The sequence below is a fragment of the Scyliorhinus torazame genome, chromosome 2, assembly GCF_047496885.1.
Source record: "Scyliorhinus torazame isolate Kashiwa2021f chromosome 2, sScyTor2.1, whole genome shotgun sequence".
Lineage (NCBI taxonomy): Eukaryota > Metazoa > Chordata > Chondrichthyes > Carcharhiniformes > Scyliorhinidae > Scyliorhinus > Scyliorhinus torazame.
The window spans coordinates 232,165,250-232,190,523 of NC_092708.1; the positions used below are offsets into that span (position 1 = coordinate 232,165,250).

General features: G+C 49.4%; 1 protein-coding gene across 1 annotated transcript in view; it reads left to right on the forward strand.

The window, feature by feature from the left end:
* Positions 1 to 25,274, forward strand: part of ryr3 (ryanodine receptor 3) — a 593,334-nt gene that overhangs the window by 236,815 nt on the left and 331,245 nt on the right. Inside the window, 4 exon segments of the mRNA XM_072484927.1 lie at positions 11,039 to 11,244; positions 11,799 to 11,973; positions 13,651 to 13,859; positions 21,006 to 21,214. Coding sequence (XP_072341028.1) covers positions 11,039 to 11,244; positions 11,799 to 11,973; positions 13,651 to 13,859; positions 21,006 to 21,214 — 799 coding nt within the window.

Consider the following 25,274-nt stretch of genomic DNA (forward strand, 5'->3'; position numbering starts at 1 on the left):
GCAGATTGGAGACCAGACCGATGCTCCCTCTGCTCCCACATGTCTCCTCTATTGCCCCCAGACTCTCCGGGCCGCTATCACCATGGGGCTGGTGGAGTACCGTGATGGCAAGAACGGCGGGGGTGCTGTTACCAATGCCCCCAAACTAGTGCCCTTGTATGGTACCCGCTCCCACACCGACCCCCACCCCTCACCACCCACTTCCTAATCATGGCTGTATTCGCCACCCAATAATAATGACTAAAGTTTGGCATCGCCAGCCCGCCCTCCCCCCGGCTGCGCTCCAGAAACCCCTTTTTTACTAGCGGGGTCTTACCCGCCCATACAAAGCCAGTGATCACCTTATTGACCCGTTTAAAGAAGGACCGTGGAATAAAGATGGGGAGACACTGAAACACAAACAGGAATCTCGGGAGGACCGTCATTTTCACTGTCTGCACCCTCCCAGCCAGTGATAACGAGAGCACGTCCCACCTTCGGAAATCTTCCTTCATTTGGTCTACGAGTCGGGCCAGATTTAACTTGTGTAGCCGTTCCCATTCCCGTGCCACCTGGATGCCTAGGTACCGAAAGGTTCCCCTACCACTCTAAACGGCAGCTCCCCAATCGCCTCTCCTGCCCCCTTGCCTGTATCACGAACATCTCACTTTTCCCCATGTTCAACTATAACCCGAAAACCGTCCCAATTCCCCCTGAATCCTCATAATTTCTTCCATCCCTTCCAGTGGGTCCGAAACATATAGGAGCAGGCCGTCTGCGTATAGCGAGACTCTGTGTCGTCCCCCCCCCCCCCCCCCCCGACCAGCCCCTTGAGGCTCTCAACGCAATTGCCAGCGGCTCTATGGCCAGCGCGAACAGCAGTGGGGAGAAGGGGCATCCCTGGCTCGTCCCCCGGTGCAGCCTAAAATAGACTGATGTCAACTTGTTCGTCCGAACACTTGCCCTGGCGCCTGATACAGCAGTCTAACCCAGTTGATGAATCCCCGTCTAAATCCAAACCGCCCCAGCACCTCCCACAGATAATCCCATTCCACCCGATCAAATGCCTTCTCTGCGTCCATTGGGACCACTACCTCCACGTCTCTACCTTCTGGGGGCATCATAATTATATTCAGCAGCCTTCTTACGTTGGCCGCCAACTGCCTACCCTTAACAAATCCCGCCTGGTCCTCCCCAATCACGTCTAGAAAGCAGTCTTCAAACCTTGAGGACAAGATCTTAGCCAACAGTTTGGTGTCTACATTTAGTAGTGAGATCGGTCTGTAGGACCTACAAGTTCCGGGTCCTTATCCTGCTTCAGAATCAATGAGATAGTGGCCTGTGACATCTTCGGGGGAAGCCCTCCTCTCTCCCTTGCCTCACTAAATGTCCTCATCAGCAGTGACCCCAGTATCCCAGAGAACTGGGTACCCGTCCGGTCCCGGGGCTTTACCCGACTGCATGGCCTTCAGCCCTTCTGCTATTTCTTCCAACCCGATCGGGGCCCCCAGCCCTTCTACCAACCCTTCGTCCACCTTCGGGATCCTCAGCCCCCTTAAGAATTGCCTCATCCCCTCCGGCCCAGCTGGGCGTATTGACTCTTTCAGCCTATTGTAAAACTCCTTAAATGCCTTATTAACCCCTGCTGAATCTCCGACCAGGTTCCCATCCCTATCCCTTACTTTCCCAATCTCCCTGGCTGCCTCCCTCTTTCTAAGCTGCTGCTCAAGCATTCTGCTGGCCGTCTCCCCATCTTCATACATCGCCCCCCTCGCCTTCCTCAGCTGCTCCACTGCCTTCCCTGTAGTTAACAAGCTAAACTCCGCCTGTAGCCTCCGTCGTTCCCTTAGAAGCCCTGCGTCTGGGGCCTCCTCTAACTCCTGTCGACCTGTAGCATTTCCCTTAACAGTCGGTCCGTCTCTGCTCTATCTACCTTCTCCCTGTGGGCCCTTATCAAGATCAGCTCCCCTCTAACCACCGCCTTCAGCGCCTCCCAGACCATTGCCGCCGAGACTTCCCCTGTGTCATTAACTTCCAAATAGTTCTGGATACTGATGCACGATCAATTAAACTCAAAGACGAGGTTGTATTGTAACTGAAGGCTTTAATAGACTGGATCTGTTCCCCAGCAGCTTCGGTACAGAATGAAGGCTGCTCGGACGGCATCTGTTCTTATACCCTGCCTGTCAGGGCGGAGCCACCTACCAAACAGCCAATGGTAAGCTGCTAGGCTTACCCAATGGTCGACAGCCCCTTGGGTACTGCAATACCTGATACTACCACATTCACCCCCTGTTAAAAAAGAGTCCGGTGGGGGTGGTGGCCAGTGGTTACAATTGCATTGAACATGGTATGATCAGATATGGAGGTACCGTGAGTATTTACAAGCGTGGAAGATATACACAGTCAGCGTTCATTTACAGTTACAATTACAGTGTAGCAATCAGTCGGTCGGGTGGCCTGGTTGTCCTCCTGGAGCGTCTAGCCTCTGTGGTGGTTCTGGTGGGGGTCCGGGCGTCTGCGACGCCGGGAGCGTGGCTTCGTCGTCCATGGCAGCTTCGTCACCCCTAGACGGCGCTGGTGGGGCAAACGGTTGACACGAGAGGGGGGCGCCTGTCGGTGGGTGGGATGGCCTAGGTAGGATCAGCGGGATGACCGACCCCCCAGTGAGGTGCTGTTGGGGGGGGGGGGGGAATGGTTCGGGTGCGCATGGGGTTCCGGCGGGCGCCAGGTCCCGGAGTGAGACTGTATCTTGCCGGCCGTCAGGGAATGCCACGTAGGTGTACTGGGGGTTAGCGTGCAGCAGGTGGACCCTCTCGACCAACGGGTCCGACTTGTGCGCCCGCACGTGCTTCCGAAGCAGGATGGGTCCGGGTGTCGCTAGCCAGGTTGGGAGCGAGGTCCCGGAGGAGGACTTCCTGGGGAAGACAAGGAAACGTTCATGAGGTGTCAGATTGGTAGTTGTACAGAGCAGTGACTGGATGGCGTGGAGGGCCTCCAGGAGGACTTCCTGCCAGCGGGAGACGGGGAGAGTCCTGGACTGCAGGGCCAGTAGGACGGTCTTCCAGACCGTTCCGTTCTCCCTCTCTACCTGCCTGTTTTCCCGGGGGTTGTAACTGGTCGTCCTGCTTGAGGCGATGCCCTTGCTCAGCAGGAATTGACGCAGTTCGTCGCTCATAAAGGAGGACCCCCTATCACTGTGTATGTACGCGGGGAACCCGAACAGTGTAGAGATACCCTGGAGGGCCTTGATGACAGTGGTTGTGGTCATGTCGTGGCAGGGGATGGCGAACGGGAACTGGGAGTACTCGTCAATCACGTTCAGGAAATACGTGTTGCGGTCGGTGGAGGGGAGGGGGCCTTTGAAGTCCATCCTGAGGCGCTCAAAGGGACGGGAAGCCTTTATCAGGTGCGCCATCTCTGGCCGGTAGAGGTGCGGTTTGCACTCCACGCAGATTTGGCAGTCCCTGGTGACTGTCCTGATCTCGATGGAGTAGGGCAGGTTGCGGGCCTTAATGAAGTGGAAAAAGCGAGTGAACCCCGGGTGGCAGAGGTCCTCGTGGAGGGCTCGGAGGCGGTCCACTTGTGCGGTGGCACACGTGCCGCGGGACAGGGCATCGGAAGGCTCGTTTAGCTTCCCAGGACAGTACAAGATCTCGTAGTTGTAGGTGGAGAGTTCTATTCTGCACCGCAAGATCTTGTCGTTCTTTATCTTGCCCCGCTGTGCATTATCAAACATGAACGCCACCGACCGTTGGTCAGTGAGGAGAGTGAATCTCCTGCTGGCCAGGTAATGCCTCCAGTGTCGCACAGCTTCTACTATGGCTTGTGCCTCTTTTTCGACCGAGGAATGGCGAATTTCTGAAGCATGGAGGATACGGGAGAAGAAGGCCACTGGTCTGCCTGCTTGGTTGAGGGTAGCGGCCAGAGCTACGTCGGACACATCGCTCTCGACCTGGAAGGGGAGGGACTCGCCGATGGCGCGCATCGTGGCCTTTGCAATGTCTGCTTTGATGCGGCAGAAGGCCTGGTGGACCTCCGTCGACAGGGGGAAGGTTGTGGACTGGATTAGGGGTAGGGCTTTGTCTGCGTAGTTGGGGACCCACTGTGCGTAATAACTGAAAAACCCCAGGCAGCACTTCAGGGCCTTGGGGCAGCGTGGGAGGAGGAATTCCATAAGGGGGCACATGCGTTCAGGGTCGGGGCCTATAACTCCATTTCGCACTACGTAGCCGTGAATGGTATTTATCCTTATTGTACGTTAAGTTAAGGATTTTCGCGGTCTGGAGAAATTTTCGGAGGTTGGTGTCGTGGTCCTGCTGGTCATGTCCGCAGATGGTGACGTTATCAAGATACGGGAACGTTGCGCGTAAGCCGTATTGGTCAACCATTCGGTCCATCTCGCGTTAGAAGACCGAGACCCCATTAGTGACACCAAAGGGAACACTTAAAAATTGGTAGAGCCGCCCATCTGCTTTGAAGGCAATGTACTTGCGGTCACTAGTGCGGAGGGGTAGCTGATGGTAGGCGGACTTGAGATCCACCATGGAGAAGACCTTGTATTGCATGATCCTGTTCACCAGGTCGGATATGCGGAGGAGAGGGTACGCATCCAGCTGCGTAAACCTGTTGATAGTCTGACTGTAGTCAGTGATTCTCCCCAGTCTTTACCACCACTACTTGAGCTCTCCAGGGACTGTTGCTAGCTTCAATGACCCCTTCCCTCAGTAGCCTTTGGACCTCTGACCTGATGAAGGTCCGGTCCTGGGCACTGTACCGCCTGCTCCTTGTGGCGACGGGTTTGCAATCCGGGGTGAGGTTCACAAACAGGGAAGGCGGGTCGACCTTAAGGGTCGCGAGGCCGCAGACAGTAAGGGGGGCTTTGGGCCGCCAAATTTAAAAGTGAGGCGTTGCAAGTTACATTGGAAGTCCAACCCCAGGAGTGTAGCCGCGCAGAGGTGCGGCAGGACATAAAGGCGGAAATTGTTGAATTTCCTGCCTTGGACAGTGAGGTTTGCTAGGCAGAACCCCTTTATCTCCACTGAGTGTGACCCAGAGGCCAGGGAGATTCTTTGGTTTACAGGGTGGGTAACAAGTGAACAGCGTCTTACCGTGTTGGGGTGTATAAAGCTCTCCGTGCTCCCAGAGTCGATCCGGCAAGACGTCTCGTGGCCGTTGATGAAGATCGTCGTCGTTGTTGCGAGTGTCCGAGGTCGATTTTGGTCCAGCGTCACCGAGGCCAGATGGAGCAGTTGTGGGTTGTGACCGGGCAGCATGTAGTCAGCTGTGCTGGGGTTCTGGGGCCCCATCCAAGATGGCGTCTCCCATGGATCGCACATGGTGGTTGGGGATGGACAAAATGGCGGCCGGGATTGACAAAATGGCGGCGCCCATCCGTCCAGTGTGGCGTCCGAGGGGCAAAATGGCCACGGCCGTGGGTCGGGCGTGGCCCTAGGATAGGGGGGTGGCTGTGAGTGCTTGCCGCCTGGGGCCCGAAGGGAAGGTTGTCGCGGCGGTCCGGAGTTGTTGGAGACCGCGGCAACGGCTCGTGCTTGGCAGACCCCCACAAAATGGCCCTTCTTGCCGCACCCTTTGCAGGTGGAGGTGCGGGCTGGGCAGCGCTGGCGGGGGTGCTTTGCCTGCCCGCAAAAGAAGGAATGGGGCCCACCGGAGCTAGCGGTCCGTCTTACAGCGCAGGCCTGCGGGGACACGGGAAGGTCAGTGGGGCTGCCGCTGCGGGATGCCACGCAGCCCAGGGGGCCACTGCGCGGTCAGACGCATAGGACTGCGCGTTTCTGGAGGCAACATCCATGGACACTGCCAGAGCCGTGCTTCTCTCAATCCCAGGGTGTCCTTTTACAAAAGTCTTTGGCGGATCTCTGAAGAGCTCATACCTGCTACGAAGGCATCCCGGATTAGAAGTTCCGTATGCTCGCTGCCCGAAACCTGCCCAGCACCAGTAGCGCATGGTAGAAGTCCTCCAGCGATTCCCCGGGGCTTTGCCGTCAAGTTGCAAGCAGGTGACGTGCGTAGACCTGGTTTACAGGGCGTATATAATGTCCCTTTAACAGTTCGATCGCATCATCATAGTCCTCTGCCTCCTCGATGAGGGAGAAGATTCCAGGGCTTACTCTCGAGTGCAGGAGATGCAGTTTCTGTTCTCCTGACGGGGTGCCTCCGGCCGTCTCGAGGTAGCCATTAAAATACCCCAGCCAGTACAAAGAACAAAGAAATGTACAGCACAGGAACAGGCCCTTCGGCCCTCCAAGCCAGTGCCGACCATACTGCCCGACTAAACTACAATCTTCTACACTTCCTGGGTCCGTATCCTTCTATTCCCATCCTATTCATATATTTGTCAAGATGCCCCTTAAATGTCCCTATCGTCCCTGCTTCCACTACCTCCCCCGGTAGCGAGTTCCAGGCACCCACTACCCTCTGCGTAAAAAACTTGCCTCGTACATCTACTCTAAACCTTGCCCCTCTCACCTTAAACCTATGCCCCCTAGTAATTGACCTCTCTACCCTGGGGAAAAGCCTCTGACTATCCAGTGCTTAGAAATCGCAGCCGAGTTCTCCGCATGGGGGCTGAGTTGTAGATACTCCGGCTTGATACGGAGATCCATTCTTTCAGCTTAAGATTCAGCTATTAAATTGATGCACGCTCAATTAAACTCAAAGACGAGGTTGTATCATAACTGAAGGCTTTAATAGACTAGATCTGTTCCCCAGCAGCTTCGGTGCAGAATGAGGGCTGCTGGGACGGCACCTGTTCTAATACCCCGCCTGTCAGGGCAGAGCCACATACCAAACAGCCAATGGCAAGCTGCTAGGCTTACCCAATGGTCTACAGCCTCTTGGGTACTGCAATACCTGATACTACCACAGATACATTTCCTCAGCCGCCCACACACCTCATCCACTAAAAATCCATCATCCAGCCTCCAATGCGGGCATTGGCCACCCTCCTTGCTCACCTGTAGGTCAACCCAGTGTGGGGCATCATCCGAGATCGTGATCGTTTAATACTCAGTGTCCTCTACCCCCGTCAGTAAAGCCCTGTTCAGAATAAAAAAGTCAATCCGGGAGTACACTTTATGCACGTGCTAGTAGAAAGAAAACTCCTTCACTCTCGGCCACCCAAATCTCCATGGGTCCACCCCCCCCATCTGCTCCATAATCCCCTTTAGCTCCTTTGCCATTGCTGGCACTCTGCCTGTCCTTGAGCTTGACCGGTCTAGCCCTGGGTCAATGACTGTGTGAAAGACCCCTCCCCCCCATGATCTATGCGAATCCAGGTCCGGGATCTTCCCCAACATCCTCCTTATAAACTCCACATCATCCCGGTTTGGCGCGTACACATTCATGAGGACCACTGGCAGTCCTTCCAGCTTCCAACTAACCATGATGTACCGACGCCCCACATCCGCAACTATTCTTCCCACTTCGAATGACACTCGCTTATTAATCAGGATCGCGACCCCTCTAGCCTTAGAGTCCAGCCCCGAGTAGAAAACCTGTCCGACCCATCCCTTCATTAGTCTGACCTGGTCAGTTACTCTAAGGTGCGTCTCCTGGAACATTGCTACATCCGCCTTCAGTCCCCTCAAATGCGTGAACACGCGTGCCCTCTTAACCAGCCTATTTAGCCCTCTTACATTCCATGTGATCAGCCTGGTTCGGGGGCTTCTCTATCCCCCCCCCCCCCCCTCCACCCACTCAGCCATTACCTTTCTTGGGCCTGTCCCCAGCTCGCGCCCCACACATCCGCAGGCCCTCCCCCAGGCAACCTCCGTCCCCGTCCTCCCTGTTGTCCCACAGCGAAAGTCCCTCCCTCATCAGCAGAACATTCCCCTCCCCCCTCCCCCCAGGAGCAGCACTATGCAAACCACCCCCTTCAACAAGCATAACATCTGCTCACCCCCCACTGCACTTCTGTGGGCTAGCCCGCCCAGCTAACTTGGTGGCCCCCGTCCATGGCACCAGACATTTTCCCACCTTTTGTTCCCTTCCCCACGCTCGGTCATACATATGCAAACGAAGGCAATCCCAACCCAATTGCCCAACAAAAACACAAAGAAAATCAAAAAGAAGATCCAACATCTGAAAATTCCCACCTCCATCCCGCATCAGTGCAAATGCAAACTTTAACTCTCACAGCTCAGCCGCAGGACCCAAATCAATATAGAAGGCATTACAGATGACGTCCAAACACAAAAACTATTTATACATGGACACTGCAGCAAAGTTCAGTTCAAACACCTCAGTCCGCTCCCACCCCTTTCCTTCTAACGAAGTCCATCGCTTCCTCTGGCGACTCAAAGTAGAAATGTTGCTTCTCATGAGTGACCCAAACACGGGCCGGATATAGCAGCCCAAACTTGACCTTCTTCTTGAAAAGGGTCGACTTTATTTGGTTGAACCGTGCTCTTCTCCTGGCCACGTCTGCACTCAGATCCTGGTATATACGCATAATGCTGTTCTCCCATTTACAACTCCGTGTCTGCCTGACCCACCGTAAGATACACTCCTTGTCCAGGTACCTGTGGAATCTCACCACCATCGCCCTCGGGGGGTCCCCCACATGCAGCTTCCTCGTGAGCGCTCTGTGCGCCCTGTCCACCTTCAAGCGTCGGGTGAACGTCCCCTCCCCAAGCAACTTCTCAAACATGCCCGCTATGTATGCCCATGCGTTTGTTCCTTCGGATCCCTCCGGGGGACCCACGATTCTCAAGTTCTGCCAGCGGGACCTGTTCTCTCGGTCCTCCACCTTCTCCTGGAGCCTTTTCTGTTGGTCTCTCAACATCCCCATCTCCAACTCAACTGCAGCTTGGTGTTCCTCCTGCTCAGTCGGTGCCTTCTCCACTTTCTGGATCGCCCGATCTTGAGCATCCAGTCTGGGTTCCAGCCGCGGAATCGATTCCTTAATCAGGTCCAAGCATTCCTGTTCCTGCTTGGCGAAGCCCCCCTGCGCGAACTGCATCAGCTGCTCTGTTGACCGCTGGGCCGTCGAGCCAGGACTCCGGTCGTCCGCCATGCTTTTTCCCGCTGCAGCCCCAGCCCAAGCCTTCTCTGTTCACCTATTTCTTCCTTTGCGAGCACTCCTGGTCCGCCTCTCCATGTACTGATGTAGGATTCCTCTTCACAATTGCATCCAACATCAATTTTCCGAATCAGATCCGACAAAAAATCGGGGGAAAAGGTTGAAAGGTCCGATCTGAGCGGGAGCCACCAAATGTGCGACCTACTCCTTCATAGCCGCCACCAGAAGTCCATGATGGTTTTAACTAAGGAAACTGTGACAAAACTGCAGCTCTTGCAGTTATGAGCTGCAAGAAAAACTGGTACATTTAGCATTTATATTTTCTTTAAAGTCTGGGTTAAGGAAATGAGAGGAAAATAGTCATTGTAAATTAAATCAGGGTGACTTCCTTCCCACAAAATCCTAATTCCCAATTTTTTACAGAATATAAAATCCAAAATGCTACATATCTGGCTCAAATGCTTGGCATGGAGGGTAATTTATAGTGCAGTGCTGGTTTAATTTTTACACTCAAAAGCAGATAAATCATTGATGGTGATTCTCTCTGTCACTGCTGATGTACTGCAACGTCAGCTCTTAAATTGATAAATTTTATCATTGCAATGTCAACATAATAAGTCCTTTTATGTAAGTTTCAGAATAAAAGGCAACAGATAGGGTGCTGTAATTTAAACAAGTTTAAACTTTTCATCAAGGAAACAGGTTCCTGCCCTACCCAGAGCCTGACCACCCACGCGGTGCTCCGATGGCCTGGAAAACTCTTATGTATTTAAGTGAGCCTAACTGCTCACTTAAATGCCTAAATCTGGATCCCGCCCTTATCGAGATCTTGCGAGGTGTCCTGAGTGTCGCAAATCCCGCGATAAGCCTCTCGCAAAGATTTAACGGCCTCGTCGCATCCCAACTCAGGTAGAGCGAGGCTGTTCGATCGGGCTCGCTGTCCTTGCATTAGTATTCAGTCTCTGGTTTTCACCCCACAAATGGATGCTTTACTTACCTTAGAACTGGGTGCAAATGAAGGAAGTGATACAGGTTGGGTTGCAAAGATGCAAGGGAGCTTGAGACTTGCCCTCTGTACTAAAATACCGATTAGCATACTCTCAGCCTCTGTGCTACAATAGGAGAAGGACATGAGAGAGGATAGAGTGGAAGATCTATCACAGAAAATGTCTTGCCCACAAATACCCACCAACCAGGGTCTACAGACCAAGTGGTCATTAAACCTCTCTGACCATCACAGCCTCACAAAGCTGTGCGTCTGCCAGATATTGTTGGGGAAAATGCCAACTACTGCATGAAGAACTTCCGTCCACTTATCACAGGAAATATTTTTGCCTCCACCACCGAGGTTCATCGTTGCCTTCATTCCATGGCAGCTATTTTGTAACCTTCCGAATTGAACCATACAGATCAAAACAAAATCACAAGACATTGGACGGGATTTTCTGCACCCCCAGCTAGAAGTTCACCCAACATGAATGGCCAGAAAAAGCCAACCATTGACTTGAAAATAACTCGCTGCATAAAACAAAATTCTCACCTCATTGCAGGCAATAAAAGTAACAAATCTCCTTTTTTAAAAAAAGATTGACAATTAATGGCACTTTTTGACATCTGTCTTTGAGCCTTTAGCCTGTCCTCACTGGCAAGAGCTCTAGTAAGCCTTCAAAAAGTGAACTGGGTTGTCCAGCAACTCTCCCTGACATATACCTTTAATGTGTGTTGTAGAGAGAACTGAAAGCTCCTCAACTCACCCAACCTCATCCTCAACCTGCAACCAGAATGTAAAGCGATTCTTGAAATAATGAGGATCCAGCAAAATCTGGTTCCACTTTAAATCAAAATGATCAGACAGGAACATGGGCCCCAGACATGGAAACTTATCATGTTACTGAAGAGTGAATTCAATATAATTTATCTATCTCGATGAGGGGGAGTGTTTTATTGAAATGTTTCTTCATTCGAAATATTGTTATATGTCAACAATGAGGTCATTTGGTATTCTTGTATTTTAAGCTGGTGAAACTGTGGAAAAAATTGGCATCGACAAGATCCGCTTCTTCCGGGTGGAGGAGACCTATGCAGTCAAGACGGGAAAGTGGTACTTTGAGTTTGAGGCAGTGACAGCAGGAGAAATGCGCGTTGGCTGGGCAAGGCCTGCTTGCAGACCTGACATAGAACTTGGTGCTGACAGGAATGCTTTTGTGTTTAATGGCTACAAGGTTAGTGATGTGCTGGTGTGCATAATCATGCTGATTGCACAATGTAGATGTGTCAACTCACTCAAAATCTTAGTTTGTGTTCAATTGTGAAATCTGAAAATGCTTGAAGCGAAAGGCTTCATTTATTTTGTAAAGCATGCTTGAAAGGTATTTCCCACGTTTAATGATCTCAAACTATACTGTTACTCATCTAAAATATTGCTAACAAAAAAGAGATGTGTTGTTGAAGCTTTTTATCTTGCACTCATCAGGGCAAATGCAAGAATGCCAAATTTCAGACAATCAAAACAATTTATACTACAGGAGAAAGGGGGTGCTGATTGGTTGGCAAGTCAACTCTGATTCGTCGAGGCATTGCCATGGACAAAGCAGCAGGAGAGCTTGCCAACCGGTTACAAACTTACATTAGGTTATGGGATATGATTGTACCCATTCCTGACAGAATTCAATATACATTCACTGGAATTTTTGTGTTGGGCATTGAGGATTCCTAGTAATATCCATGCCATATGTAATATGCCAAAAATGAAATTGAATCTACTTGTCTTTTCCAGGCTCAGTGTTGGAACCAAGGTGCAGCTTACTTTGGTCGCACCTGGCAGCCTGGTGATGTGGTTGGCTGTATGATTGACATGAATGATAAATCAATGATATTTACTGTGAATGGAGAACTGCTCATTACAAATAGTGGTTCAGAACTTGCGTTTACAGATTTTGATATAGAAGATGGTAGGTTAATATTTATTACTCAATTTTAGCGTTGACAACTTTAATTAGATATGCATGTGGAATTACAGAGAATCTTACCTACCCTCTCAAATAAAAATACGCTGCCTGCTTCATTGTAATATTTTATGACTGCATGATACAGATTTAGTAAAATCAGATGTTGTAGCTGTTTCAAAGGTGGAAATGTGAGATTGTTGCTGCAATAGCTAAAATATGCCTCACATCGATTTAACGGAGTAGTATTCACAAATTAGGTTCATATGAAGAAGGCCCTGCAGCATATTTAATCTCAATATCCAAAATATTAGGGTGGCACGTGGTTAGCACTGCTGCCGCATGGCGCTGAGGTCCCGGGTTCGATCCCAGCCCCAGGTCACTGTCCATATTGAGTTTACACATTCTTCCACCACAACCCAAGAAGATGTGCAGGGTAGGTGAATTGGCCACACTAAATTGCCCCTCAATTGGGGAAAAAAAGAATTGGGTACTCTAAATTTATTTTAAAAAATCATCCAAAATATTAAGCATACTACTTCCCTTATTAAAACATATAAGATCCTGAGGGGACTTGACAGGGTGAGCACTGAGGGAATGTTTCCTCTTATGGGAGAGATTAGAACCAGATAGCACAATTTAAGAATAATATGACTACTGTTTAAGATTAGGAGAATTTCTTTCTCTCACAAGATCGTAATGTGGAATTCCCTTGCCCCAGAAAGCAGTGGAGGGCGGGTCATTGAATTTACTCATGGCAGAGTTAGAAAGATCTTTGATAGAAAGGGAGTTAAATGTTATGGTGCACTCGTAACATGACCAAGTAGATTGAGGATCAACCTGAAAATCCTTCCAACACATGCCAATGGCAGGCTATGAGAGTGGCAGAGATTACTGGTGAGCCATGTGATGGAAAGAAAGTTAGAACCTCTACATCACTATCCATAGCTCCAAACAGCACACAAGTAAAGGTGCATGTTGCCACACTAACGTATAGATTCCCTGAATGAGTTATGACACGCCACCACCATGTAACTCTTATGTTCTCACCACAGATTATGTGCGGGAGATGCTTTGGACATTTATTATTTTTATTATAATTTGAAGCTGGAATCTTTCACGGTAATCGATTATCATGCTTAAAAATGATCAGCACAGATTTATTTTATGAATCAGCTACTTAGCATGAACATTGCTTAATAATGGCGGCATGGTAGCACAGTGGTTAGCACTGTTGCTTCACAGCTCCAGGGTCCCAGCTTCGCTTCCCGGCTTGGGTCACTGTCTGTGCGGAGTCTCCACATTCTCCTTGTGTCTGCGTGGGTTTCCTCCGGGTGCTCCGGTTTCCTCTCATAGTCCAAAGATGTAGATGTGCAGGATAGGTGGATTGGCAATGCTAAATTTTCCTTAGTGTCCAAAAAGGTTGGGTGGGATTGTTGGGTTGCGGGGATAGGGTGGAGGCGTGCGCTTAAGTGGAGTGCTCTTTCCAGGGGCCGGTGCAGACTCGATGGGCCGAAGGGCCTCCTTCTGGATGCTAAATTCTATGCATGTATCTATATGCCATTGTACAATTCTACCATGACAACTTAAACTCTGATATTTACATTATTCATACTTGATTTAATAAATATCTCAACAAAGCATTATAGGATAAAATTTGATTTTTCTCTCACCTTCCTCTAGGTTTTATCCCAATTTGTTGTCTGGGCTTGTCTCAGATAGGTCGTATGAATTTTGGAAAGGATGCAACTACTTTCAAGTATTACACCATGTGTGGTTTACAAGAGGGTTTTGAACCTTTTTCGGTAAACATGAACCGTGATGTAGCTATGTGGTTCAGTAAACGACTACCTCAGTTTGTTCCTGTGCCAAAAGACCACAATCACATTGAGGTAAGATACAAATTTCTAATAATCTCCACACATCCGCCGAAGATAACATGCAGAGGAGGATGAGATGACGGAATAAAACCCAAAACCTATCCCAACCTCAGGAAATCCCTGTGGAATTGGACAATCCTACCGCATGATTAAAATAAAACATCCAGGATCCCATCTGACATTAACTGATTTGACTCACTCACTCACCATAGAGCCATGGCAATGATCACAGGCCATCCCTGTGACAATATCAGAAGTGTATTTGAAATCTGTTCGAGTTCATGGTTACAACATATTTTTAATTTCAGTAATGTTAGCCATTAAAAATCTTATAGGAAACATATTGTAACATTTTTGAGCTATTTGACTACAATTCCATTGGATGTTATCGGTTATAGTCTCCTCCAATATTAAATATTGTTTGTTTTGATCAAGAGACTAGATGAAAATTACTTGCAATGCTGATGGTTTTTCATGTGCATGGAGATTCGGAATTCAGATAACACTATGATGGAATATTCTGGATTTTAAAAAATTAGTCTGCAGCTTTAGACCGTAAGACGGTAAGAAATAGGAACAGGAATAGTCGTTTTGTCCCTTGAGCCTGCTCCACCATTCAATAGGATCATGGCTTATCCAACATTCCTCACGTCCACTTTCTTTTCCTGTGTAACCTTCGATTCCCTTACTGATCAAGAATCTATCTGTCTCAGCCTTAAATATACACAACGACTCTGCCCCCACAGCTCTCTGTGGCAAAGAGTTCCACAGACTCTCAACCCTCTGAGAGAAGAAATCTCTCCCCATCACAGTCTTTAATGGGCGCCCTTTTATTCTGACACAATGCCCTCTGGTCCTGGACTTTCACGGGAGGGGAAACATCCTCTCAGCATTTACCCTGCTAACCCCTTAAGAATCCTATATGAAGGCAGCACGGTGGCACAGTGGTTAGCATTGCTGCCTCATGGTGCTGAGGTCCCAGGTTCGATCCCGGCGCTCTGGGTCACTGTCGTGTGGAGTTTGCACATTCTCCCCGTGTTTGTGTGGGTTTCACACCAAAACACAAAGATGTGCAGGGTAAGTGGATTGGCCACGCTAAATTGCCCCTTAATTGGAAAAAATGAATTGGTTACTCTAAATTTAAAAAAAAAGGAATCCTATATGTTTTAATGAGATTGCCCCTCATTCTTCTAAATTCCAACGAGTAAATTTTAGCCTTTGCTCATAAGACAATTCTTCCATACCGGGGATTATCCGAGTGAACCTTCTCTGAACCACCTCCAATTAAATAATGGGCTGAATGGTTCATTTGGGAGACTATGTTCTTTGGTTGGAGATGAGTCGCATCTGATTTTTGCACATGCTGGGAGCAGACATCGAGAGGCGATTCATTATCCCCAGCCATACAAATATATGCATAGCGGGGATTGTGAAGGATTCCCTTGCGAATCCCGCTATCAACCTCCATTTTGAGGAGGTGGCCCGATAAGGCTTTGCACCCTTCCTTCCCCCGCAATGCAATTCCACCCCCAGCCACAGGATTTGCTGGGTCACTCCCATCTTATGAGGGTGACTCGACCCCCCTCCACCAGGCCACCACCTGAAACCCCCTCCTAAGAGAGAAGCCCACCAGACCCCCCCCCCCCCCCTTAACAGAAACATCTACCTGGAAGTCCACCATGACAGAAACCCCTGCCTAGAAGCTAGAGAACAGTCCATACAGAGCAAGTGGGAAAACAAATCACCTGTGCCCTATACCTACTGGCTCAGACAGAGAAAGCAGCACTTGTAAATTCCTAGAAAGGGAAAACTACATCAGCTGGGTTTCAACCCCCTCAGACCTTTGATCTGCAAGGCTTTCATTCACACCAATGTGAAATTGGTTTTACTAGGCTGTGTTTGACTGCTTACACACAGCCAGCTGTCTGAATTGTTTAATTTCATTTTCCTTTACGCTTTAGTGGATCTCAAATACACTGCTGTGAAACTAACCACAATGTTTATAAATATCTAGCTATGATTGACAGCTGTTGGACCACATCAAAGGCAGTTAACTGATTTCTGCAAAGAAAGAGGAAATGACAGCACTTCAATACCTTTGATGTGGCCCTGTATGCCTAATCAAGCTTCAGATGTTTGACAGTTGACTCTCACTTTGTCAGCGACCTTATCAACCTCTTAACTAGACTACTCATTTTTACTTTTATTACCTTTTCAAAATGTGTGTGTGTGTGGGGGGGGGGGGGGGGGGGGGGGGGACTGAAGTGACATTACAGAACAGCTGTGACCTGAGTGGCTGGGTGGGAATCTACACTAAATTTAAAAAATTAAGCATTGGTAACTAATTATACATAATTACTTAATTATAATTTAGAGGGGTATCTAAGCCAGAGATCGGAGAGTACTAGATTTAGCTTTCACATTTATAGTAGAAATCTAGTGCTAGGAAACAGATAGTTAACAGTACATTTTTTTACATTTTTAAAAATTTTAACTTTTAACTTTAATTTACTAATTAATTGACGCAATGTCAGTTAGAAGGGTGCAGTGCTCTGACTGTGAGATGTGGCAGGTCCGGGAGGCTTCCAGCGTCCCGGATGGCTTCATCTGCAGAAAGTGCACCCAACTGGAGCTCCTCACAGGCCGCATGGTTCGGTTGGAGCAGCAATTGGATGCACTTAGGAGCATGCAGGTGGCGAAAAGCGTTATAGATAGTAGTTATATAAATGTGGTCACACCCAAGGTGCAGGCAGAGAAATGGGTGACCACCAGAAAGGGCAGGCAGTCAGTGCAGGAATCCCCTGTGGTTGTCCCCCTCTCGAACATGTATACCCCTTTGGATACTGTTGGGGGGGATAGCCTATCAGGGGAAAACAGCAGCAGCCAGAGCAGTGGCACCACGGCTGGCTGTGATGTTCAGAAGGGAGGGTCAAAGCGCAGAAGAGCAATAGTAATAGGGGACTCTATAGTCAGGGGCACAGATAGGCGCTTCTGTGGACATGAAAGAGACTCCAGGATGGTATGTTGCCTCCCTGGTGCCAGGGTCCAGGATGTCTCTGAATGGGTAGAGGGCATACTGAAGGGGGAGGGCAAACAGGCAGAGGTTGTTGTACATATTGGTACTAACGACATAGGCAGGAAGGGGCATGAGGTCCTGCAGCAGGAGTTCAGGGAGCTAGGCAGAAAGTTAAAAGACAGGACCTCTAGGGTTGTAATCTTGGGATTACTCCCTGTGCCACGTGCCAGTGAGGCTGGAAATAGGAAGACAGAGCAGCTAAACACGTGGCTAAACAGCTGGTGTAGGAGGGAGGGTTTCCGTTACCTAGACCACTGGGAGCTCTTCCGGGTCAGGTGTGACCTATATAAGAAGGATGGGTTGCATCTAAACTGGAGAGGCATAAATATCCTGGCCGAGAGGTTTGCTAGTGTCACATGGGAGGGTTTAAACTAGTATGGAAGGGGGGTGGGCACGGGAGCAATAGGTCAGAAGGTGAGAGCATTGAGGGAGAACGAGGGAATAGGGACAGTGTGGCTCTGAGGCAGAGCAGACAGGGAAAAGTTGCTGAACACAGCGGGTCTGGTGGCCTGAAGTGCATATGTTTTAATGCAAGAAGTATTACGGGTAAGGCAGATGAACTTAGAGCTTGGATTAGTACTTGGAACTATGATGATGTTGCCATTACAGAGACCTGGTTGAGGGAAGGGCAGGATTGGCAGCTAAATGTTCCAGGGTTTAGATGTTTCAGGCGGGATAGGGGGGGATGTACAAGGGGTGGCGGAGTTGCGCTACTGGTTAGGGAGGATATCACAGCTGTACTACGGGAGGACACCTCAGAGGGCAGTGAGGCTATATGGGTAGAGATCAGGAATAAGAAGGGTGCAGTCACAACATTGGGGGTTTACTACAGGCCTCCCAACAGCCAGCGGGAGATAGAGGAGCAGATAGGTAGACAGATTTTGGAAAAGAGTAAAAACAACAGGGTTGTGGTGATGGGAGACTTCAACTTCCCCAATATTGACTGGGACTCACTTAGTGCCAGGAGCTTAGACGGGGCAGAGTTTGTAAGGAGCATCCAGGAGGGCTTCTTAAAACAATATGTAGACAGTCCAACTAGGGAAGGGGCGGTACTGGACCTGGTATTGGGGAATGAGCCCATCCAGGTGGTAGAAGTTTCAGTAGGGGAGCATTTCGGGAACAGTGACCACAATTCAGTAAGTTTTAAAGTGCTGGTGGACAAGGATAAGAGTGGTCCTAGGGTGAATGTGCTAAGTTGGGGGAAGGCTAATAATAACAATATTAGACGGGAACTGAAGAACTTAGATTGGGGGCAGATGTTTGAGGGCAAATCAACATCTGACATGAGGGAGGCTTTCAAGTGTCAGTTGAAAGGAATTCAGGACCGGCATGTTCCTGTGAGGAAGAAGGATAAATACGGCAATTTTCGGGAACCTTGGATAACGAGAGATATTGTAGGCCTCATCAAAAAGAAAAAGGAGGCATTTGTCAGGGCTAAAAGGCTGGGGACAGACAAAGCCTGTGTGGAATATAAGGAAAGTAGGAAGGAACTTAAGCAAGGAGTCAGGAGGGCTAGAAGGGGTCACGAAATGTCATTGGCAAATTGGGTTAAGGAAAATCCCAAGGCTTTTTACACGTACATAAAAAGCAAGAGGGTAGCCAGGGAAAGGGTTGGCCCACTGAATGATAGGCAAGGGAATCTATGTGTGGAGTCAGAGGAAATGGGTGAGGTATTAAATGAATACTTTGCATCAGTATTCACCAAAGAGAAGGAATTGGTAGATGTTGAGTCTGGAGAAGGGTGTGTAGATAGCCTGGGTCACATTGTGATCCAAAAAGAATAAGTGTTGGGCGTCTTAAAAAATATTAAGGTAGATAAATCCCCAGGGCCTGATGGGATCTACCCCAGAATACTGAAGGAGGCTGGAGAGGAAATTGCTGAGGCCTTGACAGAAATCTTTGGATCCTCACTGTCTTCAGGTGATGTCCCGGAGGACTGGAGAATAGCCAATGTTGTTCCTCTGTTTAAGAAGGGTAGCAAGGATAATCCAGGGAACTACAGGCCGGTGAGCCTTACTTCAGTGGTAGGGAAATTACTGGAGAGAATTCTTCGAGACAGGATCTACTCCCATTTGGAAGCAAATGGACGTATTAGTGAGAGGCAGCATGGTTTTGTGAAGGGGAGGTCGTGTCTCACTAACTTGATAGAGTTTTTCGAGGAGGTCACAAAGATGATTGATGCAGGTAGGGCAGTGGATGTTGTCTATATGGACTTCAGTAAGGCCTTTGACAAGGTCCCTCTAGGTAGACTAGTACAAAAGGTGAAGTCACACGGGATCAGGGGTGAGCTGGCAAGGTGGATACAGAACTGGCTAGGTCATAGAAGGTAGAGAGTAGCAATGGAAGGATGCTTTTCTAATTGGAGGGCTGTGACTAGTGGATCAGCAGGTATCAGTGCTGGGACCTTTGCTGTTTGTAATATATATAAATGATTTGGAGGAAAATGTAACTGGTCTGATTAGTACGTTTGCAGACGACACAAAGGTTAGTGGAATTGCGGATAGCGATGAGGACTGTCAGAGGATACAGCAGGATTTAGATTGTTTGGAGACTTGGGCGCAGAGATGGCAGATGGAGTTTAATCCGGACAAATGTGAGGTAATGCATTTTGGAAGGTCTAATGCAGGTCGGGAATATACAGTGAATTGTAGAACCCTCAAGAGTATTGAAAGTCAGAGATATCTAGGTGTACAGGTCCACAGGTCACTGAAAGGGGCAACGCAGGTGGAGAAGGTAGCCAAGAAGGCATACGGCATGCTTGCCCTCATTGGCCGGGGCATTGAGTATAAGAATTGGCAAGTCATGTTGCAGCTGTATAGAACCTTAGTTAGGCCACATTTGGAGTATAGTGTTCAATTCTGGTCGCCACACTACCAGAAGGATGTGGAGGCTTTAGAGAGGGTGCAGAAGAGCTTTACCAGAATGTCGCCTGGTATGGAGGGCATTAGCTATGAGGAGCGGTTGAATAAACTCGGCTCGTTTTTTACACAGAGAGCACAGTGGGTGCCTGGAACTCGCTACCGGAGGAGGTGGTGGAAGCAGGGATGATAGTGACATTTAAGGGGCATCTTGACAAATACATGAATAGGATGGGAATAGAGGGATATGGACCCAGGAAGTGTAGAAGATTGTAGTTTAGTCGGGCAGCATGGTCGGCACTGGCTTGGAGGGCCGAAGGGCCTGTTCCTGTGCTGTACATTTCTTTGTTCTTTGAACTTAGAAATATTAAAGAGAAAGACTTACCAGGCCAATTCCCACTATGCTCCAAATTCTTGATAGCCAAACTCATTCTGGCTGTGTCTCACTCAGGATGTGTTCTCTCCCACTGCTCGTGCGCAAATCTCACTGCATTAGTATATTGTAATAGAGGGGTTCATTGAAATTATTATGCAGGTTCCTGTAGTCTTATGATGAAGTGGGCAGTGTCCCTGCCTCTGAGCCAGAAGCTCTGAGTTTGAGTTCCACCCCAGGACTCGATGGCAAAAGAAAATCTGTTCATAACGTGGCCAAACAGCTTGCAAATTCTTCAAATACATGGCAATGTCAGGTAGTAAGAGTGGGAGATGTTCCTGGTCAACCATGTGATGGGAAGAATGGTGGAGCCTCTATCATCACTATCTATAGATTCAGACTACAACATGCATGTAAAAAGTGCATGTTTCCAAGCCAACCGGGACTCCCTGAGTGAACAGAAATGCACCACCACCAGGCATGAGGAATGATTAATTTAGACAAAGAAACTTACAAACCTTTGTTTATAACTTTGTTGATCTGATGCGAGGCCCTCGATATCAACTCTTCCATTATGTGCAGGAGTGGGTCAAGTGGGCTGGTGTACAATTTTAACACGGAAACGTGACGCCAACCTGTTGTATACATGTCCATTGCCATTTGTACAATAGCAGGTTTTATGACCTGAGAGTGTCCTGTCGTGGTGAGGTGGGATATTTCAATTAGATATTTACATTGGGTTGCCACAGCTCAATGTGACCAACTTCAGTTTTTGTACAAACATGTATATGTTTACACTTTTTGGATGGGAAATTTTACAGAAATAACTGAAATTAGAATCCAATCTACAGATAACGAGGATCGATGGGACGGTAGACAGCCCGCCCTGTTTAAAAGTCACCCATAAAACCTTTGGCACTCAAAACTGCATTACTGAAATGACGTACTACCGTTTGAGTATCCCTATCGAGTTCCAACCAGCTTATAAACATGAAGGAATTCCCCATATGGCCTCTGATGATGGACCTCAAAATGCAGATGCAGGAAAGGCTAAATTAAGGTGAGTCTAAAATTGTGTTGAGTGTTCTATGAAAGACCTAGATCCCTGTCTCTCATTGTACTGTCTTGCTACCTGAACAAGTAAACTGCAATATTAATGTTCGTGATACAGCAACTAACCCGTTTTATAAAAAAAAAATGTTATTCAAGTTTTTGATATTTCAGCATTTTAACCACACAAGAAAAAACAACACAAAATTCAACTCACTGAGCCAGGCCCAATCCCAAGCCACCTTCATTCCCAAGTACTTAAAGTGGGTAGTTGCCTTCCAAAATGGCAGCCTCTCCCCCCCCTCCCCACTCGCCTTCTCCTTACCAGAAGATCTGGAGTAGGATCCTCCGCATACCTTCCATCCACCTCCAGAATTTCCTCTTCCTGCCGCTGCTGCTCCTCTCTTGCCTTCCTGACCACCTGAGCCTTAAACAATATGACCTCGCTCCTTACTACCACCTTCAACGCTTCACACACCACTGATTGGGAAACCTCCCCCTTCCTATTACACCCCATATAATCGTCAATCGCCTTTCCCATCATCGCACAAATAGTTGGGTCCGCCAACAGCTCCACATCCAACCACCATGCAGGTCTCTGTGCTTGCCCCTTCTCCAGGACAACATCCACCCAAGGTGGAGCATGGTCCGAAATAACATTCACTGAATATTCTGCTTTTCTCACCCCAGCCAACAGCTCCTTCCCATAATAAAAAAAGTAAATTCTTGAATAATAATCTTTATTAGTGTCACAAGTAGGCAAACATTAACACTACAATGAAGTTACTGTGAAAATTCCCTCGTCGCCACATTCTGCCGCCTGTTCGGGTACATTGAGGGAGAATTTAGAATGTCCAAATCACCTGACAAGCACATCCTTCAGGACTTGTTGGAGGATGGCTGATTGCCCAGAGGAAACTCGCGCAGACACTGGGAGAATGTGCAGATTCTGCACAGACAGTGACCCAAGCCGGGAATCGAACCCGGGTCCCTGGTGCTGTGAAACAACTGTGCTAACCACTATGCACCATACAGACTGTTTACAGCCGAAAAGAATGAATGCAAAAACCTCCACGGGTCTGCCACCGCCTGCCCCCCTCTCCTCCCAGGTGTTAACTGGTGCGTATCCAAATTCAGTATGGCAGTCAACATCTTCTTCACAAATCCTACATCGTCATCCCAATTTGGGGCATACATGCTAACCGGAGCACCAGCCCCCCTCCAAAACACCCATTACTGTAATGTACCTGCTCCCCCTGGTCAGCCACCACTCTCCATCTGAAACCTTACTCTCTTACCCTTACCCCCCTGGGCTGTACTGTCAAAGCCCGAGGGAACACCTGACCTAATCCTTCCGAAGCCGTACCTGGGCCTTCACCCTGAATCTTGTCTCTTGCAGCAGCACTATGTCGGCTTTCAAGCTCTACAAATGCGAGAAAACTCTCGCTCGCTTCACCGGTTACCCAGCCATTTCACGTTACCTAACGGACCTCACCCCCTGCCCCTCCTATCAGTCATAACCGCTACTTCTGACCCGCCTGACCGGTGGGACACAACCCTACCCCAAGTCACTGTCAGCCCCTTCTCCTTCCCAGACGCCGACAGCAACTTTCTCTCGAAAACACTTCTCCCAGTATTGTCCCCATCTCCCCACCAGTCACACCTCCCAGGCCCAGCGAAGCCTGGCCATACAGGTTTCAATGACCATGGCCTTACGTATGCTAGCGCGATGGCCCATGCCAGAACTCCATCCCCTATGTGCCCAATATCAAAAAGAAAACCATCACAAAAGCTCCCACACCCAGAGCTTCCAAACTCCGAACAGAATAATCCCTCAAACCAAGAAGACACAAATCCTCACAAATTACCCCAAAGTCCGAAAACCATCCCCTCCCAAGCAAAAAGCCAAAGCCTCCTTTACCTGAAAGAAGGAAAAAAGATAAAAACAAACTCGTCCAAATTCAATTCAGTCCCAGACCTTCAGGTTTCACAAATGCCTCCGCCTCCTCTGCCGTCTCAAAGAAATAGTCTATGGAGTTATGTGTGACCCTCAGCTTCGCCGGGTAGACCACGCCAAACCTCACATTGATGTTATACAACGCCGCCTTCGCCCGACCAAAGGCTGCCGGCCCTGCTTGCCAGCTCCACTGAGATCCTGGTATATAACGAATACCACTGCCTTCCCATCTCTCCAGTTTCACCCATCTCAATACCTTTTCCTTCATCTGATAGCTGTGAAAGCAAAATATCACAGCTCTAGGTAGTTCATTTGCCTTTGCTTTTGGTCGAAACGACCGGTGAGCCCTGTCCAGCTCATAGAGGGAGGGTCCTTCTCCTCCCCCAACAACATGTCGAATATCTCCACAAAATACTCTGCCGGCCTCTGGCCCTCCTGCCCCCAGGCAGTCCCATTATCCTCAGATTCTGCCCTTGAGACCTGTTCTCCAGGTCCTCCACTTTTGCTCTTAGGCCTTTGTTGCTCTCCACCACCCTCCGCAGCTCCTCAACCATTGAAGTGAACTGATCGCTGTACTGGGACAATGACTCCGCCATCCCCTTCAACACCTCTACTTTCTCCTGCACCTCTGTAGCGTCTCATCCACCCACTCCTTGAGTGAGGCCACCATCTCCTTTCAATATCTGTTGAAGTGCTTGGAAACAGCCACTCAAACTCCCCCGCCATCACTTCAGCTAGCTTATTCACTGTAATGGGCACGGCCCCACCCGGTGAGCCACCATCTTTCCTCCCACTGAAGTCCTCGCCGGCAGACTATCGCTCGCATCCTTTCTTCCCGGACTCTTTTTCTGGTATTCCGACATCCTTTGGTTGCCACAACGTTTCTAACAATCAATCATATAACATTTTCCCCCAAATCTGGGTGAAAAGGACCAAAAAAATGAGAACTCTAGCAGCAGCCACCCAATGTGCGAACTCCACTACATGCCGCCACCAGAAGTCCCAACGCCAGATTTTTAATAAGGAGCTTGTAAATGACACGGGGTGGGATTCTCTAAAAATGGGGTTATGTCCCCACACCGGTGGGAAAACCGGCGCCAACGACTCCAGCGTCAACGGCCCCCGAAAGTGAGGAATTCTCACCTTTCTAGGGGGCTAGGTTGCAGCCAGAGTCGTCCCTGCTGTTCCAGCTGGCGGGGAATGGCCCGCGCGAGTCCGCGCATGTGCGGCCGGCGTATTTCCGCGCATACGCGGGGTTCCCTTCTCCGCGCCGGCCCCTGGGCAATATGCCGATCGGTAGGCCCCGATCGCGGGCCAGGCCACCATACACTTACCTGCCAGGTCCTGCCGTCTGTGAGGTGAGTAATTCACGCCGGCGGGACTGGGCAAAACTTGTTGCCTGAAAAACGGTGGTGGAGAATAGGGAAACCGGCGGCGGGGCGGGATTCGCGCCTCTCCCGGGGATTATGGCCCGGCCCTAGTGTCACAAAGTAATATTGAGCTAATGTAAGCAAATGCATCAGCCAATTTTGCATACAGCAAGATTACCTATTAGCAGATTAATGAACAACCAGGTCACAGGTTTTTTGGGGGTATTTGGTTGAAGGGAAAATGGTGACCATGCAGGAGAAAAAGAGAGTTTGGAACCCGTTTTTCTTGTTTCCATTTTAAAATACACAAAACCAGTTTAGATCTTCAGCGGTATTCTCTGCAATCAGCGCGATGGCCCGACACCGGCGTCAAAAGCGACGCAAACCACTCCGGCATCAGGCCGACCGGAAGTAGCAGAATTCTCCACACTTCCGGGGGCTAGGTGGACGCCGGAGGGGTTCTCCCCGCGCCAGCCGGCGCCAAAGGAACTGCGCGAGTCCGCACATGCTCCAAAGGGCCGGCGTGATCTCGCGCATGCGTGGAACGGCCGGCGTATTCTGGCACATGCGCAGGGGGCTGCAATCTCCCCGCCGGCCATGGCGGAGCCCTACAGGGGCCGGCACGGAAGGAAGAAGTGCCCCCACGGCACAGGTCCACCTGCAGATCGGTGGGCCCCATTCTCAGGCCAGGCCACCTGTGGGGATCTTTTGAAGGTGACAAAAGTCCAGGGGGAGGGCCGCTG